Genomic DNA, 20635 nt, shown 5'->3' with positions numbered 1-20635 from the left:
GTGAAGACATGGTCAGACTAATTACACATGCACAAAGGTGTTTAAGCACTCATTCTGCTTGTCCTCCACATGCTACTGGAATGGGAAGAAATTCTAACATGTTTAGCAATACTAAGTGCCTTCTGTCATGCACTTTACAGCATTTTACAGAACTGGATGTAGATGGGATGGACCAGGATATTGCATAGCCCATTCCTATAATATGCCTGATCTCCACCATGAATCTCACAAGTCCTTGTGTATAATGATGGTGGAATTTCTGTGCCTTGTACCTACACACCTCATTGTGTTGTAGTCCAATCATGTGTCCACACCTCAGTTTGTCATTGAAATCCACCAGTCTTCCATCTCCATTATTCAAATAACTTACCTCCTCCTTCTTGCCCCACACATCCTAACTATCATTTGCCACAATCCTTCCCTCTACCCTAACATCCATACACCCAAGCTACCACATCATAAAGATCCAATGTCAAAGGGGCTGGAGGAGTATATGTTAGTGTGTGTGTGTTTCTGTTTCTCTCTCTCTCTCTCTCTGTGTGTGTGTGTGTGTGTGTGTGTGTGTGTGTGTGTGTATGTGTGTGTGTGTGATAGAGATGTGGGGAGGGGGAGGGGGGGGGAGGGATGTACTCCCAACTTTCTGAGCAATCATGTGTCTATTTCTCATGCCTGAAATCCAAAAGGGAAATTTAAACTGTACTGCAAAGGAGAGATAAGATAAGAAAACTGTTTTACATACCCTAGAACCATCAGGCACAGCATTCGCCTCTTGTCTCGCTCTAGGAGAAATTCCTCCAGCTAAATACTTGTCAGGAAAAATCTCCACAAGCGTTGGTAGTGTAATGTTTTTAGTATCTTGTCTGTGTAACATTGCCACTGACAAAGCATAAATGTAAAGATATGGATTGACCTTTTCTCTGCAGAACACTGAAGCTGAAAGGAAGTCCTCACTCCCATGCATTCCTAAAACAATAAACATCATAAGGCTTTCTTAGAATACCAATTATGTCTCAACGATGTTCCACCAGTTTTTTGTTATTAAGCATTTGCTTTCAGCTTGTACATTTCAACAACCACATATTGCTTGAATACACTTATAACAGTCACTGCGAAGTATGTTATACACAGTGCCTGCTTATTTATCATACACTAGGGTGTTCCTACTCATATAACTGAAACAGTATAAACATGTTTCTGTAGTGAAGAAACACTGGCATAAACAAGTTATTATACATTTTAAGAATGGGAGTAGATTTTTAAAGCAACATACAATTTTTTATTCTTGAAATAAAAACAGAAAGAATTACAGCAAGCTGCACCAGTTCATTTTTTTATCGAGATTCATGATGTCCATAACATAATGGGTATTGAATTATTTTAACTTTCAATCTATTTAGAACTGATGTTCATCATTGACAGCAATATGAGGTATGACCCCCATGAATATGTATACACTCTCATACTCACAGTGGTATGAAAGCAAACAGATTTCAGATGTCATCTTTGGTGATTTATTCCCTACCTGAAATACATGTTGTGTCAGTTCATCAAGACTTTTTTCCACACTGAAGGAAATAGGAGCATCATACTGATAGATCACACAAGAGAGTTTTTTATAGTGCAATGGCTGCAAAATGAGCAGAATAAGATGTACTCAGGAAAACAGTGTGGCAAAACAAGTGGGCATGGATCCTTTCAGAAGGACTACATCAGAAGATCATAAGATTGTTCAAGTGGCTCTGACGAATGGATGAATGACAACAGCTGAAATCTGGACATACATAACAGACTAAGTGTTACTTCAAACTATTGTGGAAAAATAAAAGATAATGGAAGCTAGGTAAGAGCCTGAGCTGTTACAACAGAGTACAGAGCCATAGTCAACTGAGACACCGAGTGGTACTTTGTGGTATTCATTAATGGGCCTCATTTCTGTTTGCAGTAATTAAAATTGATACTCTTGCAGCCATACAGTTAATGGCAAAGGAAACAGCCAGTGATTGTTGATACTCAAGTCTCTCCTTCTCCTGGATTCATGGTGTGACAAACTCTTGGATATGCTAAGAACTGATTTGATGATTGTTGAAGAGTGGGTGATTGCTTGTCAGTAGCAGCGAAAATGGTAGGTCCCATTACCACACACTTCATGACCAGGGCATCAAATGGCCCTCATTGCAGTTGATACCACAAATGCTTTGACAAGTGTAAAGATTCTTAACTAGCCTGCCTGGTCACCTTATTTGTCACCCATGGAGGAGCTATGATATGAAGATGTATACTTTCATACCATCCTCCAACTAACAGTTTAGGAACTAACATAGCATGTATTCCAGCCAGGCAATAAATTCCTCAAGATGACATTTGGCAGGTGTTTGCTTCCATCCCAGAGTAGTGCAATATGACTCTTACCACCACAGTGGTGATAAGCTGCATTTGTTCATCCTCTTGGCCTGCTGTGTTGTGATCACTAACAGAAAACATCCAGGCAATTTTACATACAGCCAGTAAACACCACGCAAACACAGCATTCTTCACCTACAGGAATGCTTTTTTCTGTATTGAAAATAAGATTACAAAAGAATAAAACCAACATATGCCATATTCATGGATATAGTATAGTATAAGTTTGGTAGGGTTTAGTCAAGCTGTTCATAATGTAGCACTTTCAGTTCCACTTAGTGTAGGTTTTTATTTCATTTGAGACTGCATTATGTACATTAGCATCATATAAGGATTAGAGGCTAGACTGCTGAACACACATTACATTTAAATCACTGTTAGACGAATTACACTTACATATTTATTTATTCCCTCACCCATAGAAAAATTTCTTTTCTGGATTTCGCCATTTTACACACACTTATGCATTATTTATAGATAAATAATGGAAAATCCAGGATATAATAATGACAATATAACAAAAAGTAACAATATTATGAAAAAGAAAATTGCTACTCACAATATAGCGGAGATGCTGAGTCACAGATAGGCACAACAAAAAGGCTGTCACAATATAAGCCTTCCACCCACAAGGCCTTTGTTGAAAATAAACAACACACACACACACACATATTTGCTTGTGTCTGTGTATGTGCGGATGGACATATGTGTGTGTGCGAGTGTATACCTGTCCTTTTTTCCCCCTAAGGTATGTCTTTCCGCTCCCGGGATTGGAATGGCTCCTTACCCTCTCCCTTAGAACCCACATCCTTTCGTCTTTCCCTCTCTTTCCCTCTTTCCTGACAAAGCAACTGTTGTTTGCGAAAGCTTGAATTTTGTGTGTATGTTTGTGATTGTTTGCGTGTCTATCGACATGCCAGCACTTTCGTTTGGTAAGTCACATCATCTTTGTTTTCAGATCTATTTTTCCCATGTGGAATGTTTCCCTCTGTTTTATTTATATATATAATAATAAAAGTCCTCAATCTTTCCTCTCCCACATCCACACCGGCTATTCAGAGCATCCTCCTACAGGCCAACCGCAAATTAGAACAGCATGCCACCCTTCACCTCAAAAAACTATCCAATCTCCTGGTTTCCCACCTCCAGAAAGGCAACTCACTCAGCCTTCACAACCTTTCCAGCAAACCTCAACCACCTCTCATTGCACACAAACCCAGTCTCTCCCATCTACTCAATCTCCCACTTCCAGCTCCACTCCCTCCAAAACCTCAAAATTCCAATCAACACAATCTGGTACCACAACACCCAATTCAGTAGTTAACCTTTCCTCCAAACCTCTCTCCCAATCCGAAACCTCTGTCCTATCCAAAGGCCTCACCTTCAGCCCCACTCCCAGATTCAACCAAACAGCTCTCGTCAAAGATTTACTGTCCTACACTCATACTCTCTGCTGGAAGTATCACTTTGCCACGAAGAAAAATGATCCTAATCCTACCCCTAATGATCCAACTCCCCAAGACACTATCCAAATTGAACCCTGCCTGGAACAGTTACGTCCTCCGTCACAGTGGGACCCACCTCCTCTTCCTCAAAATCACCCTCTCCAAACCTTCCAGGAATTTCTGACTTCCAGCCTTGCCTCTCAATCCTTCTTAAAAAACCTTAATCCTACTCCCAACATCACCACTGCTGAAGCCCAGGCTATCCGTGATCTGAAGGCTGACCGGTCCATCGTCATTCTTCCGGCGGACAAGGGTTCCACGACCGTGGTACTTGATCGTTGAGAGTATGTGGCTGAGGGACTGCGTCAGCTTTCAGACAACACCACATACAAAGTTTGCCAAGGTAATCCCATTCCTGATGTCCAGGCAGAGCTTCAAGGAATCCTCAGAACCTTAGGCCCCCTACAAAACCTTTCACCTGACTCCATCAACCTCCTGACCCCACCGACACCCCGCACCCCTACCTTCTACCTTCTTCCTAAAATTCACAAACCCAATCATCCCGGCCGCCCCATTGTAGCTGGTTACCAAGCCCCCACAGAACGTATCTCTGCCTACGTAGATCAACACCTTCAACCCATTACATGCAGTCTCCCATCCTTCATCAAAGAAACCAACCACTTTCTCGAACGCCTGGAATCCTTACCCAATCTGTTACCCCCAGGAACCATCCTTGTAACCATTGATGCCACTTCCTTATACACAAATATCCCGCACGTCCAGGGCCTCGCTGTGATGGAGCACTTCCTTTCACGCCGATCACCTGCCACCCTACCTAAAACCTCTTTCCTCATTACCTTAGCCAGCTTCATCCTGACCCACAACTTCTTCACTTTTGAAGACCAGACATACCAACAATTAAAGGGAAAAGCCATGGGTACCAGGATGGCCCCTTCGTACGCCAACCTATTCATGGGTCGCTTAGAGGAAGCCTTCTTGGTTACCCAAGCCTGCCAACCCAAAGTTTGGTACAGATTTATTGATGACATCTTCATGATCTGGACTCACAGTGAAGAAGAACTCCAGAATTTCCTCTCCAACCTCAACTCCTTTGGTTCCATCAGTTTCACCTGGTCCTACTCCAAATCCCATGCCACTTTCCTTGATGTTGACCTTCACCTGTCCAATGGCCAGCTTCACACGTCCGTCCACATCAAACCCACCAACAAGCAACAGTACCTCCATTACAACAGCTGCCACCCATTCCACATCAAACGGTCCCTTCCCTGCAGCCTAGGTCTTCGTGGCAAACGAATCTGCTCCAGTCCGGAATCCCTGAAGCATTACACCAACAACCTGACAACAGCTTTCGCATCCCGCAACTACCCTCCCGACCTGGTACAGAAACAAATAACCAGAGCCACTTCCTCATCCTCTCAAACCCAGAACCTCCCACAGAAGAACCACAAAAGTGCCCCACTTGTGACAGGATACTTTCCGGAACTGGATCAGACTCTGAATGTGGCTCTCCAGCAGGGATATGACTTCCTCAAATCCTGCCCTGAAATGAGATCCATCCTTCATGAAATCCTCCCCACTCCACCAAGAGTGTCTTTCCGCCGTCCACCTAACCTTCGCAACCTCTTAGTTCATCCCTATGAAATCCCCAAACCACCTTCCCTACCCTCTGGCTCCTACCCTTGTAACCGCCCCCGTTGTAAAACCTGTCCCATGCACCCTCCCACCACCACCTACTCCAGTCCTGTAACCCAGAAGGTGTACACAATCAAAGGCAGAGCCACGTGTGAAAGCACCCATGTGATCTACCAACTGACCTGCCTACACTGTGATGCATTCTATGTGGGAATGACCAGCAACAAACTGTCCATTCGCATGAATGGACACAGGCAGACAGTGTTTGTTGGTAATGAGGATCACCCTGTGGCTAAACATGCCTTGGTGCACGGCCAGCACATCTTGGTGCAGTGTTACACCGTCCGGGTTATCTGGATACTTCCTACTAACACCAACCTATCTGAACTCCGGAGATGGGAACTTGCTCTTCAATATATCCTCTCTTCCCGTTATCCACCAGGCCTCAATCTCCGCTAATTTCAAGTTGCCGCCACTCATACCTCACCTGTCATTCAACAACATCTTTGCCTCTGCACCTTTGCCTCGACTGACATCTCTGCCCAAACTCTTTGTCTTTAAATATGTCTGCTTGTGTCTGTGTATGTGTGGATGGATATGTGTGTGTGTGCGAGTGTATACCCGTCCTTTTTTCCCCCTAAGGTAAGTCTTTCTGCTCCCAGGACTGGAATGACTCCTTACCCTCTCCCTTAAAACCCACATCCTTTCGTCTTTCCCTCTCCTTCCCTCTTTCCTGATGAGGCAATTGTTGGTTGCGAAAGCTTGAATTTTGTGTGTATGTTTGTGTTTGTTTGTGTGTCTATCGACCTGCCAGCACTTTTGTTTGGTAAGTCTCATCATCTTTCTTTTTAGATATATTTTTCCCACGTGGAATGTTTCCCTCTATTATATATATATAAACAAAGATGATGTGACTTACCAAACGAAAGTGCTGGCACGTCGATAGACACACAAACAAACACAAACATACACACAAAATTCAAGCTTTCGCAACCAACGGTTGCTTCATCAGGAAAGAGGGAAGGAGAGGGAAAGACGAAAGGATGTGGGTTTTAAGGGAGAGGGTAAGGAGTCATTCCAATCCCGGGAGCGGAAAGACTTACCTTAGGGGGAAAAAAGGACGGGTATACACTAGCACACACACACATATCCATCCACACATATACAGACACAAGCAGACATATACAGAGGCAAAGAGTTTGGGCAGAGATGTCAGTCGAGGCAGAAGTGCAGAGGCAAAGATGTTGTTGAAAGACAGGTGAGGTATGAGTGGCGTCAACTTGAAATTAGCGGAGATTGAGGCCTGGTGGATAATGGGAAGAGAGGATATATATATATTTTTCCAGTTTTCAGAATTTGAGGTCTTATTTGTAAATTTTATGTGCTTAATCAGATAAATCACAAGATTTGTACTGTCATTGAATGTTAGTAACCAAATCGTAACTGTAATTAATTACGTAACTAAAATAATACAAGAGACATTATTGTAATTAAAGTTCAGATTGATTTTCATATTTAAAACTAGTGATGATACTATAAAAATTATGTCAATTAATATTGTATTTTATGCCTTATTTGGCTGTAATATCAGTTTCTTTACGTTTTGTAAATTTCAATTGTAAGTTTGAAATTGTACAAATTTAATAATGGGTTATTTTGAAACTTATTGTTAAAATTCTATACAAAGCAGAGCAGTGATGCTGCGAGAGAGTCAGTTGTTGAGTTGTTGTTTTGTCAGTCAGTCAAAAAGATCTGTGAAGTATATTGGTCAGTGTTTTTGTTAATGTGACAAGTATGCAGTTCAGTTGTCAATAAATTTTGTGAAGTTGGAAACTCTTATATTCTTTCATCAAATGAACTCCAGGCAATAGAAAATTAAGTTAAATGTAATGATCTGAGTGGAACATTATAAGGTGAAGAAATTGGGGGAGAATCTGTTGAGGTTATGGAGGAACGCGGATAGGTTGTCCTCACCCTCAATTCAGATCACAAAGATGTCATCAATGAATCTGAACCAGGGGAGGGGTTTGAGATTCTGGGTGATAAGGAAAGATTCCTCTAGATGGCCCATTAATATGTTAGCACAGGATGGTGCCATGCAGGCGCCCTGTGATTTGTTTGTAGGTTATGCCTTCAAAGGAGAAGTAACTGTAGGTGAGGATATAATTCGCCACGGTGACTAGGAAGGAGATTGTTGGTTTGGAATCCATTGAGCATTGACAAACTTAGTTTTCAACAGCAGTAAGGCCATTTGCATGCGGGGTGTTAATGTAAAGAAAGGTGACATCAAATAAGATGAGCAGGGCACCGTGTGGTAAAGGGACAGGAACTGTGGAGAGTCAATGGAGGAAATGGTTGGTATCTTCTATATAGGAGAGTAGCTTCTGGGAAACAGCCAGATTGTGTTGGTGTACGAGAGCAGAGGTTCTCTCACAGGGGTCACAGTAACCAGCCACAAAGGGGAATTCTGGGTGGTTGGGTTTATGGACTTGGAAGAATGTAGGAGGTAAGAGAGTTGGGAGTGGTAAAGGTGAGCAGAGAGATGGACACTGGGGAGAGGTTCTGGGATGGACCTAAGGATTTGAGGAGAGACTGGAGATCCTGCTGGATTTCTGGAATGGGGTCACTGTGGCAGGGTTTGTAGGTGGATGTAGCTGACAGCTGGCAGAGTCATTCTGCCACATAATTCTTGTGCTTAAAAACAACAACAGTGGAGCCTTTGTCTGCAGGTAGGATCATAAGGTTGGGATCAGTTTTTAGATGGTGGGCTTTCTGAGAATGTAAGGTTAGTTTGCATGTTGAGGGATTTTGGGAATGGTGGTGAGGCAAGGTTTAAGGCTAAGAAATTATGGAAAGCTAACAGGGAGTAATTTGTAGGCTGTGGGGATGGATCACAGTTGGATTGAGAGATGAACTGAGTCAGGCAGGGTTTAATATTGGTCTTTTGTTGAGTCTGATTGGTAGGGTTTCTGGCAAAACAGTGTTTCCACTGTCAGGACTGGGGGAAGGAGAGAAGATGTTTAACAAGTCCTGCAGGGTTGAATTTCAGAGTGGGGCAAAAGGTGAGGCCTTGAGAAAGAACTGATATTTCTATAGAGCTAAGGCTTCTGGAGGAAGGATTCATGACTGTGTTTTGTATCTGTTTAGGTTCTAGATTCTGGAGGCAGGGGGGAGTTTTGGAGAGTGGAGTAAATATCATAGGTCTGTGAGACAGGGTTTGTCAGGTTTGAGGGGATGCGGGAGAGGTTTGGAGGTTGTTGTAGAGGTGGTGGACAGTGGTACTCTAAAGTGAGAGTAGAAATTGAGCAGGGTGGAGAGTTTTTTGAGCTGGTGTTGTGCATGTTGCCCTAGTTCCTGGGGGGGGGGCAAGAGTTTCAATGTGTGTTATGGGTTCCATGAATTTGGGACTGCATAGCAGGAGAATTTTATGGATGGAGAGAAGGTATTGCAAGGAGGTTTGATCTTGGTTAATGTGGTTTTGCAGGACTATGTTGTTGAGAGATAAGGATTGGCAGAATCTGAAAGATGGAGGTCATTATGGAAGGAGGGGTGCCAGCCTGACGGATTACAAACCAACAACCTCCTTTCTAGTTGCCATGACCAACTATATCCTCACCCACAATTACTTCTCCTTTGAAGGCAATACCTACAAACCTACCTATCGGCACCTGCATGGCACCATCCTATGCCAACCTATTCATGGGCCATCTAGAGGAATCCTTCCTAAACACCCAGAATCCTAAACCCCTCTCCTGGTTCACATTCACTGATGACATCTTTGTGATCTGAATCGAGGGTGAGGACACCCTGTCCACATGTCTCCAGAACCTCAACAACGTCTCCCCATTTGCTTCATCTGGTCCTACTCAACCCAACAAACCACCTTCCTAGATGTTGACCTCCACCCCAAAGATGGCTACATTAGTATCTGTGTCCATATCAAACCTACTAACGACATGCAATATCTCCTCTTTGACAGCTGCCACCCATTCCATACCTAGAAGTCTCTTCCATACAGCCTAGCCACCCGTGGTTGTCACATCTGCAGTGATGAGCGGTCCCTCTCAAAATATACCAAGAGTCTCACTGAGACCTCCACAGACTGTATTATTACTTGTACAAAAACAAATCTCCCATGCCTTATCATTCCAGTCTCCCACAACCTCCTGAAGTCTCACCATCTGGTCACAGAGGAGCATACTCCTAATAACTCAGTACCAGGACTGGAGCAACTGAATTGTATTCTCCCACCAGAGTTTCAACTTCATTGCATTGTGCCCTGAAATGAGAAATGTCCTGTGCACTACCCTTCCCACCCCTCCCACAGTAGTTTTCCACCATCCACTGAACCTACACAAACTGTGGCCAAGAAACAAGTGGACCTCTCTGTTGCTGGGCATGCTGACAAACATAACATCCTTCATTTCAATGACTGATTCACCGCGTGTGCCATATGGATCCTTCCCACCAACACCAGCTTCTGAATTGCGCAGATGGGAACACTCCCTGCAATATATCCTATGTTCCCGTAACCCTCCTGGCCTCAACCTTCATTAGTCATTTTTCTCACCCAGCCAGCCCTTCTCTGTTCCCATTCCAGCACTACACAGCCCCCATTCCACCAACGCACCCTCTCTTTTTAGTTCTCTCCTTTTCTGCTATTGTCCCCCCACCCCCACTCACCCCCTCCTACATCTTCCTACCCTCCATGTAACATCCCAACTTGTTACTGTGCACTCTCCAGCAACACTTCATTGTCCCCAAACCCTACCCTGCTATCTCTCCCCCTCCCCAAACCAGCTTTCTTCTTCTCCTCCCCTCACTCAGTTGCCACTCCCATATTGCACTGTTGCTGTTGTTCTCAGTGTGGCTTCAGCTGCCAGAGACTGCAGTCATGTGTGTGTGAGTTGCATATCTGTGTGTGTATGTGTGTCGTATATTTTTGACAGAGGCCTTGTTGGCCAGAAGCTCTTATTGCAACAGTTTTTTTGTTGTGCCTATCTGTGACTCAGCTTCTACACTATATGGTGAGTAGCAACTTTCCTTTTCATAACAGTGTTATATTCCATTCTGGATTTTCCATTGTTCAGTATTATGAAAAGGATAGAGTGCTACTCAACCATACAGAGGAGATGTATAGTTGCAGACAGGCACTACAAAAAGACTGCTAAACGTGAGCTTTCAACCAAAAGGTCTTCTGCTGAAGTACACAACACACACACAGATTTATGTAAGTACAACACATGCACGCGCACACACACACACACACACACACACACACACACACACACACACACACACACACACACACAATTACCACTGTCTCAGCTCATTGAGGCCAGTTTCTCACAGTCTGTCCACACTGTCCTTTGAGAGTAGTCATGTTCATGTGAGTTGTGCTTGCATGAATGTGTTTGTGTTGTCTACTTTAGAAGAAGGCCTCTTGACCAAAAGCCTACATATTTAGTAATCTTTTCGTTGTACCTGCCTGTGACTCAATACCACCTCTATATGTTTTCTTTGTGTATTTCACTCCAATTCTTCAAAGGATAACTCCAAAAGCTAGGAAGTGTTCTTTATTTTGTGTGTGCCTATCAACAACTCAATGTTTCTGTCTTTTTGTGAGTGGTCTCCTTTAATCCAAAAATATTTGATAGATATTTACAATTTTGGACAATTAAGTGTTAACCTATAACAAAGTGGATGAACTGAGCAAAATGCTAAGATTTGCAGATATAAACCATATTAACAATAACTAAAACACAGGCTGAAAATGCTATAAATCAATTGTGTTAAGTTAAAAATTTATTTGATGTAGATACTGTTACACCATATCTTATAAAGAAACATAATGGAAGTCTAGAAAAACTCTTATATATATACTGAATGCTGTAATAGAGAAAGAGTCTTCTTATAGTTTCATTACAACTAATTAAAATAAAGCCAGTCTTAAAGCAAGGAAGCAGAGGTGAATTAGGACATTACATATTGATATAATGAATTTCCATTGTTTCAAAACTCTATGAAGTGAAAATGAAATATATAGTTGTAGCCTTACAACAAAATTTAAAATACTGCACAGAGGGTGGGCTTATTGGTAGTTGGGAGCTCCAATGTTAGGCGCGTAATGGGGCCCCTTAGGGATATGGCGGCTAAGGAGGGGAAGAAATCCAGTGTGCACTCCGTGTGCATTCCGGGTGGAGTCATTCCTGATGTGGAAAGGGTCCCTCCGGATGCCATGAAGAGCACAGGGTGCAGCCAGCTGCAGGTGGTGGCACATGTCGGCACTAATGACGTGTGTTGCTTTGGATCTGAGGAAATTCTCTCTGGATTCCAGCGGCTATCTGATTTGGTGAAGGCTGCTGGTCTTGCTTACGAGATGAAGGCAGAGCTCACCATCTGCAGCATTGTTGACAGAACCGACTGCGGAACTTCAGTGCTGAGCCGGGTGGAGGGTCTGAATCAGAGGCTCAGACTGTTTTGCGACTGTGTTGGTTGCAGATTCCTTGACTTGCGCCATAGGGTGGTGGGGTTTCGGGTTCCGCTGAATAGGTCAGGAGTTCACTACACTCAGCTGGTGGCTACACAGGTAGCGGAGGCTGTGTGGTGTGGACTGGGCAGTTTTTTAGGTTAGAAGGCCTCGGGAAAGTACGGGGTGGGCTGCAATCTCAAAGGGTGCATGGCAAATACAGGACGTGCTTGGATCAAGGAACAGTCGGAATTGTAGTTGTAAATTGTTGTAGTTGTGCTGGGAAAGTCCCTGAGCTTCAAGTGCTAATAGAAAGCACAGAAGCTGAAATTGTTATAGGTACAGAAAGCTGGCTAGAGCCTGAAATAAGTTCTGCAGAAATTTTTACGAAATCTCAGACGGTGTTCAGGAAAGATAGATTAGGCAGAATTGGTGGTGGACTGTTTGTGTCTGTCAGTAGTGGTTTATCTTGTAGTGAAGTCGAAGTAGATACTCCGTGCATATTGGTGTGGGTGGAGGTTATACTTAACAGCCGAACTAAGTTAACAATTGGCTCCTTCTACCGACCCCCAGACTCCAATGATATAGTTGCGGAACAGTTCAGAGAAAATTTGAGTCTCGTAACAAATAAATACCCCACTCATAGGGTTATAGTCGGTGGGGACTTCAACCTTCCCTCGATATGTTGGCAAAAATACTTGTTCAAAACCGGTGGTAGGCAGAAAACATCTTCCGAGATTGTCCTAAATGCTTTCTCCGAAAATTATTTCGAGCAGTTAGTCCACGAATCCACGCAAATTGTAAATGGTTGCGAAAATACACTTGACCTCTTAGCCACAAACAATCCAGAGCTGATAGAGAGCATCATGACTGATACAGGGATTAGTGATCACAAGGTCATTGTAGCTAGGCTCAATACCGTTTCTTCCAAATCCACCAGAAACAAACGCAAAATAATTTAATTTAAAAAGCAGATAAAGTGTCACTAGAAGCCTTCCTAAGATACAATCTCCATTCCTTCCGAACTGACTATGCAAATGTAGGCGAGATGTGGCTCAAATTAAAGATATAGTAGCAACAGCAATTGACATATTCATACCTCATAAATTGGTAAGAGATGGAACTGATCCCCCATGGTACACAAAACAGGTCCGAACTCTGTTGCAGAGGCAACGGAAAGAGCATGCAAAGTTCAGAAGAACGCGAAATCCTGAAGATTGGCTAAAATTTACAGACGCGCGAAATTTGGCACGGACTTCAATGCTAGATGCCTTTAATAGGTTCCACAATGAAACATTGTCTCGAAATTTGGTAGAAAATCCGAAGAAATTCTGGTCATATGTAAAGTACACAAGCGGCAAGACGCAGTCAATACCTCCGCTGCGCAGTGCCGATGGTACTGTTACCGATGACTGTGCCGCTAAAGCGGAGTTATTGAACGCAGTTTTCCAAAATTCCTTCACCAGGGAAGATGAATGGAATATTCCAGAATTTGAAACATGAACAGCTGCTAGCATGAGTTTCTTAGAAGTAGATACCTTAGGGGTTGCGAAGCAACTCAAATCGCTTGATACGGGCAAGTCTTCAGGTCCAGATTGTATACCGATTAGGTTCCTTTCAGATTACGCTGATACAATAGCTCCCTACTTAGCAATCATATACAACTGCTCGATCACCGATAGATCTGTACCTACAGGTCGCACCAGTGTTTAAGAAGGGTAGCAGGAGTAATCCCTCTAACTACAGACCTATATCATTGACGTCGGTTTGCAGTAGGGTTTTGGAGCATTTACTGTATTCAAACACTATGAATCACCTCAAAGGGAACGATCTATTGATACGTAATCAGCATGGTTTCAGAAAACATCGTTCTTGTGCAACGCAGCTAGCTCTTTGTTCGCACGAAGTAATGGCCGCTATCGACAGGGGATCTCAAGTTGATTCCGTATTTCTAGATTTCCGGAAAGCTTTTGACACCGTTCCTCACAAGCAATTTCTAATCAAGCTGCGGGCCTATGGGGTATTGTATCAGTTGTGCGACTGGATTCGTGATTTCCTATCAGGTAGGTCACAGTTAGTAGTAATAGACGGCAAATCATCAAGTAAAACTGAAGTGATATCAGGTGTTCCCCAGGGAAGCGTCCTGGGACCTCTGCTGTTCCTGATCTATATAAATGACCTGGGTGACAATCTGAGCAGTTCTCTTAGGTTGTTCGCAGATGATGCTGTAATTTACTGTCTAGTAAGGTCATCCGAAGACCAGTATCAGTTGCAAAGTGATTTCGAAAAGATTGCTGTATGGTGTGGCAGGTGGCAGTTGACGCTAAATAACGAAAAGTGTGAGGTGATCCACATGAGTTCCAAAAGAAATCGGTTGGAATTCGATTACTCAATAAATAGTACAATTCTCAAGGCTGTCAATTCAACTAAGTACCTGGGTGTTAAAATTACGAACAACTTCAGTTGGAAAGACCACATAGATAATATTGTGGGGAAGGCGAGCCAAAGGTTGCGTTTCATTGGCAGGACACTTAGAAGATGCAACAAGTCCACTAAAGAGACAGCTTACACTACACTCATTCGTCCTCTGTTAGAATATTGCTGCGCGTTGTGGGATCCTTACCAGGTGGGATTGACGGAGGACATCAAAAGGGTGCAAAAAGGGCAGCTCGTTTTGTATTATCGCGTAGTAGGGCAGAGAGTGTGGCAGATATGATACGCGAATTGGGATGGAAGTCATTACAGCAAAGACGTTTTTCATCGTGGCGAGCTCTATTTACAAAATTTCAGTCACCCACTTTCTCTTCCGAATGCGAAAATATTTTGTTGAGCCCAACCTACATAGGTAGGAATGATCATCAAAATAAAATAATAGAAATCAGAGGTCGAACAAAAAGGTTTAGGTGTTCGTTTTTCCCGCGTGCTGTTCGGGAGTGGAATGGTAGAGAGATAGTATGATTGTGGTTCGATGAACCCTCTGCCAAGCACTTAAATGTGAATTGCAGAGTAGTCATGTAGATGTAGATGTAGATGTAGATGCACCCAGCTTCACATAGTTTCAGGAAAATGTAGACAACAAAAATTGTAACAAAAGATGCTGTTCTGGGCTCCTTTGATAGACAAAAGAAGAATTGTTAGATTTTAAAGGAATTTTATATGGTATTCCATATTTTAAACCATTCAAAGGCAATGTGAAAGTATGTCAGTAAGGCAATAGGATACAAGGCTATGCTACAACATTTTTAAATCTTTCATGGGAAAGCAGAAACAATGAACAGAAATCAGACACATTAATGGGAATCATCTAATCAATTACAGATTTCAATTAAAAACCAACCAACCAAAAAGTAACACATTACAAGATTCTGTACTCAGATTAGTTTTACTTTTTCTGAATGGATCAGGATGTTTCAAAGCAATCTGATGACACTATACTTATGTACACAGCACAGCCAAAGGAGAAAATTAAAAATTAAGTAGTCCTGAATACTCGAATTGCAAATAAGTGTCCACTTCAAAAACCCCTTTTTACAAATTTTTGCAAAACAATCTACATATTATTTGAAAAGCAACAGCACAGAACATGCAATATAAATATAAAATAAATAGACAATTTAGTGAGAAGTTTAATAAAAATTGCTTAATTAATTTACATAGATAGGAATTTGAAATGGTAGGGGTCATGCAGATACACTGTGTAAAAGAAAAACTCGACATTTTTCTATTCTGAAAAACAGTTAAGCTAGAGGATAAGAAAGTTCTTGGAATTATTTAAATGTGGAAGTTCAGATTTAGAATATGCATTGATGGTGACAGTGTCATTAATATAATTTTATGATAAAACATCCACAATGACAGGCTAAACAGTAAATTTAATTTGTCCATTCCATTGCTTTGATTCATGGTGGCACTTCTGCACTTCAGATTCATAATGAATCATTTTTGTATAAATGTATAAATATTGTATACTCACGTTACCACTGCAGTCTGATGAATTATAAATTAAACTGTATGAAAAAATTAGTACATTTTCACCCTGCCTATCAGTCTTACACCAACTGGTTATGGTAAACATATCTTCCTGTACATTAATGTCCCACCTACGAATATTATCAAATGTTTCCTTATCACATTTTCAAATTCAGACAATTGAATTTCAAGTATTGAGCTGCATGTATTATTAATTTACAGGGTACAGATATTATAGTTTATTAAATTGTAATAGTGTCATAATTTTAGATGAATTTTTATCAATTAATTTACCTTAAAATGAATTTTTACTACTCATGAGTGATCTTACCCAGCAAAACATCAATGAGTTGAGCTGCCATTTTACGATGACTTGGCATGAACATAGAAAAATTTTCATCTCGATCTAACTTCATTGGAATACTGATATCAGGTGATTTTATTGGTTTAATCTCAACTTCTTGCACATCACCAGTCACACCACTTCTATCAACTAGATCTATGTCCTGAAAACGGTCTTCCTGTAATATAAAATGATCTATAAATATAATCATCCTTCTTTCTATTATAGTGCAGCCAGCAATTTATCTTGGTTTTCATGGAGTATAAGAATTTCTACAAGATAAATATTTCATGGTAAGTGTAAGAAGTTTCATATTCCCAGGAACAAAAATGCAAAAATCATAAAGGTTAAAAAGAAAAAGAATGTTGTTGCAAATGAGTCCTGAAGTTGATCTTCTCTAAACAAAATATTGTTCAAAATGTGTCCTGTCTGAATAAATATCTTATTTTTGGACCTCTGCCACAAACAAGTTAATTCAGTTGTTTGGTCTACCTATTTTATTTTATAAATATTGGCACATTTAATGCAAACAAAAGAAGGAGTAAAGGTGTAGCTGACAACTTGAATGGTTGTTGGCACATAAAGAAGACTGAAAATGTTGCTGAGCTTCCAGACAATCTAATTCTTCACACTCAGCAATGGAATACGCATACACCCATATGACTACAATGCTCGGGCTGACTACACTGTACTGCCACTGCAGTCTGACTGGAGTGAAGGATGTACTGAGTGGAGTTTTATTGTATTTTAACAGACTGCAACTGACAAAGCTACTTTGACTCTAACAAGGGCATAGTCAAAGGGGGGTCCAGAACACTCTATCTCCTAAATGAAGTTACACATGACATAGTTGCCATGTAGCATACCTGAAACATACTATTATTTTCAATTATATGACAAAAAGGGATATACACTATCGATAGCCAACAAGGCAACCCATAGATTTAAACTATCAATATACTGATAGCAGTACCAACTATCACCAATCCCTGTTATAACCTTTAATCACCAATAATTGCATGGATATTCAAACACACTCACTTAGAAACAATAGCTGGTTACATGATAACAACTCAGTATCTCTTATTTGACTGCCATGCCGTGACATGCGGCCGGTGTCGTTCGTAGCTAGGTGGCGCTCCCGCGCTCAGCCGAGTTGCGGAGCGCCTCTATCGCCGTTTGCGCGTACTGTCGTGGCGGCACTGTTAAATGTCGTGGCACTGTCACAACACTTTTCCCCCTTTGAAAAAAAAACACTCACTTCCTTGGAGACATGGACAGTGCAGAGACATCCATGGCCTCTTGTGAGGCCCTGAGAAGATCCCGCGGAGAGACATGAGAGTATGGTCGAAAATGTCCAGGACGGAAGCTCGTGTGTGGAACGTGCCTCCTAGACGAGATGATGGGTGAAAACTCTGGAGCAGCATCCATAGGTGTCGTGGACCTGGGGATGTGCTCCAGCGAGATGGGTCCCGGAGAAGGCGGCGTCGTGACTGGGGCCAGTTCCTGCGTACTCGGAAACGGTAGCAACGGCAGCTGCATCAACACGTCCAGTAGGTCGGCAGCAGCGACAGGACTGGCTTCTTGGGCTGGTGGAGGCAAAGGAAGGGGCAGTGGCACCGGCGTGGCCATCACTCGTGGGCGCATATGGTCATAATGGCGAACAACCATGCCGTCGTCCGTACGTATTTCACAAAGCCGGCGGCCGCAAAGAGCCTTGACCACCCCTGGAATCCATTTAGGGCAAGATCCATACCCTCGTGCCCACACATTGGCGCCCACCGAGTATTTTCCCGCACTAGGGGACACAGCACAAGGCCTGACAGGGTGAAGCAGGTGCAGTAGAGTGCGCGGTTGGCGGCCATGCAAGAGTTCAGCAGGGCTGCGATCACCCAGAGGCGTGAAGCGATAAGAACTCAGAAATTGCAGCAGAGTGTCATCTGTGGAAAAATCACTAAGGAATTTTTTCATCTGGCTTTTGAAAGTGCGGACAAGGTGCTTGACCTCCCCATTCGATTGCGGATGGAAGGGCGGTGCTGTAACATGATGAATCCCTTGTCCAGTACAAAAATCACGTAAGGCCTTCGAAGAGAACTGAGGGCCATTGTCCATGACGATCGTGGATGGAAGACCTTCTAGAGCAAAGATTTTGGACAAAGCCAGCATCGTCGCTGCAGTGGTGGGCGACGGACATCGAACAACAAACGGAAACTTTGAGAAGGCGTCAATCAACAGTAGCCAATTAGCACCGAGGAAGGGGCCGGCAAAGTCAGCGTGCACCCGTTCCCATGGCTGCGCCGGATGAGGCCACGGAGAGGGCATTGTACGAGGTGCAGCCAGTTGTTGAGCACACTGACCACACGCAGCAACCATGTGGGCGATGTCCGAATCAATACCGGGTCAATAAACGTGCCTGCGGGCCAGGGACTTAGTCCGAGAAATACCCCAATGGCCTTCATGCAACAGTTTGAGAACATCTTTGCAAAGAGAGGCTGGCACCACAACCCGTGGAGATGCGCCATCCATGGCCAGAAGAACAACACCATCACAAACAGACAGACGAAGGCGCAAGGCATGGTAGTTGCGAAGGGGATCCGATGCCCGGCCCTGGGTCCTGTCCGGCCAACCCCGTTGAACAAAACCGATCACCTGACGCAGGACCGGGACCCGCGCAGTAGCCGACGCGACCTGCGAACCTGTAAGTGGAAAACCCTCGACCGCACGACGTTCTTCCTCATCAATGTGGAAACAGAGTAGTTCATCACAATCGAAAACTGGGTCGGGGCCCATCGGCAATCGCAACAATGCGTCAGTGTTGGTGTGCTGGGCCGTGGGGCGATAGTGAATCTCATAGTGAAAACGAGACAAGTATAAGGCCCAACGTTGCAGGCGGTGAGCTGCCTTATTTGGAAGTGACGCCGATGGGCTGAACAGAGAGACCAGTGGCTTGTGATCGGTGATGAGGTGAAACTTAGAACCATACAAAAAAACGCTGAACTTTTTTAGAGCATAAATGATAGCGAGCGCCTCCTTTTTGATTTGAGAGTAACGCCGTTGCGCATCATTGAGGGTCTTGGAAGTGTAGGCGATGGGTCGTTCCAACCCATCCTCATACCGATGGGTGAGAACAGCCCCTAGGCCATACTGTGACGCGTCAGTCACCAGAGCCAAGTGCTGACCTGGACGGAATTTGGCAAGACAAGGCGCCGACTGCAAATAAGCCTTCATGTGGACAAAAGCCTGCTCACACTCGTCGGACCAACAGAAAGGGACGTTTTTGCGTAACAGCTGATGCAGAGAATGAGCTACCGCCGCTGCGGATGGAATGAATTTGTGATAATAAGCAATCTTGCCTAGAAACGCCTGAAGTTCTTTGACCATAGACGGCCGGGGTAGAGCGTTAATGCCCGCAACATGCTGACGTAGAGGACGTACACCCTCATGGGACAAGTGGAAACCAAGATACACAATGGAGGGTTGGAAGAACTGTGACTTGTCCAGATTGCACCTCAACCCAGCCGAATGCAAAACCCGAAACAGTAAACGCAAATTGCGAAGGTGCTCCTCAGTGGAGGCCCCCGTGACAACAATGTCATCCAGATAGTTTATGCAGCCGGGAACGGAAGCCGTGAGATGTTCCAAAAACCGCTGAAAAATGGCCGGCGCGCTAGCGACGCCAAATGGTAACCGCTGGTACTGATACAACCCACAAGGAATGTTGATGATGAGAAATACTTGGAAGAAGCATCCAACGGCAACTGATGGTACACCTCCGATAAGTCAAGTTTGGAAAAGAACTGGCCCCCAGCAAGCTTGGTAAATAACTCCTCAGGACGGGGAAGAGGATAAGTGTCAATGAGGCTCTGAGCGTTGACAGTGGCTTTAAAATCACCACACAATCGCAGATTCCCATTTGGTTTAGAAACCACCACGATTGGCGATGCCCATTCGCTGGAGGTAACAGGAAGGAGAATCCCTGAAGCTGTTAACCTGTCTATCTCAGCCTTGACAGGTGCATGCAACGCTACTGGAACAGGGCGTGCCCGGAAAAACTTAGGGTGAGCTGTAGGTTTAAGCATAATGTGGGCTTCAAAATCCTTGGCACGACCCAGACCAGCAGAGAACACGGATGAAAATTCAGAACACAATCCATTCAGCTGTTGATACAGAATATCCTCAGATATGAGGTGCACATCATCATCAACGGAGAACCTGAACAACTGGAAAGCATCATAACCGAACAGGTTTTCAGTGCCCGCATGATCCACCACATAAAACGTGAGGGGCCTAACAACAGACTTGTAGGCAGTGGAAGCATCAAACTGGCCAATGATAGGAATTTTCTATTTATTATAA

At 43.4% G+C, this 20635-nt stretch overlaps 1 protein-coding gene across 1 annotated transcript in view; it reads right to left on the bottom strand.

The window, feature by feature from the left end:
• LOC126147884 (phenoloxidase 2-like) overlaps window positions 1-20635 on the bottom strand; it is a 244693-nt gene that overhangs the window by 157664 nt on the left and 66394 nt on the right. Inside the window, exons 4-5 of the mRNA XM_049915721.1 lie at window positions 16268-16457; window positions 740-963 (exon numbers count right to left, since the gene is read on the bottom strand). Of these exons, the coding sequence (XP_049771678.1) occupies window positions 740-963; window positions 16268-16457 (414 nt within the window). The remainder of the gene's footprint in view (window positions 1-739; window positions 964-16267; window positions 16458-20635) is intronic.

Source organism: Schistocerca cancellata, chromosome 2 (genome assembly GCF_023864275.1).
Source record: "Schistocerca cancellata isolate TAMUIC-IGC-003103 chromosome 2, iqSchCanc2.1, whole genome shotgun sequence".
NCBI lineage: Eukaryota > Metazoa > Arthropoda > Insecta > Orthoptera > Acrididae > Schistocerca > Schistocerca cancellata.
The sequence above is the reverse complement of the archived record's forward strand: the minus strand, read 5'-3'. Positions and strand labels throughout refer to the sequence as shown.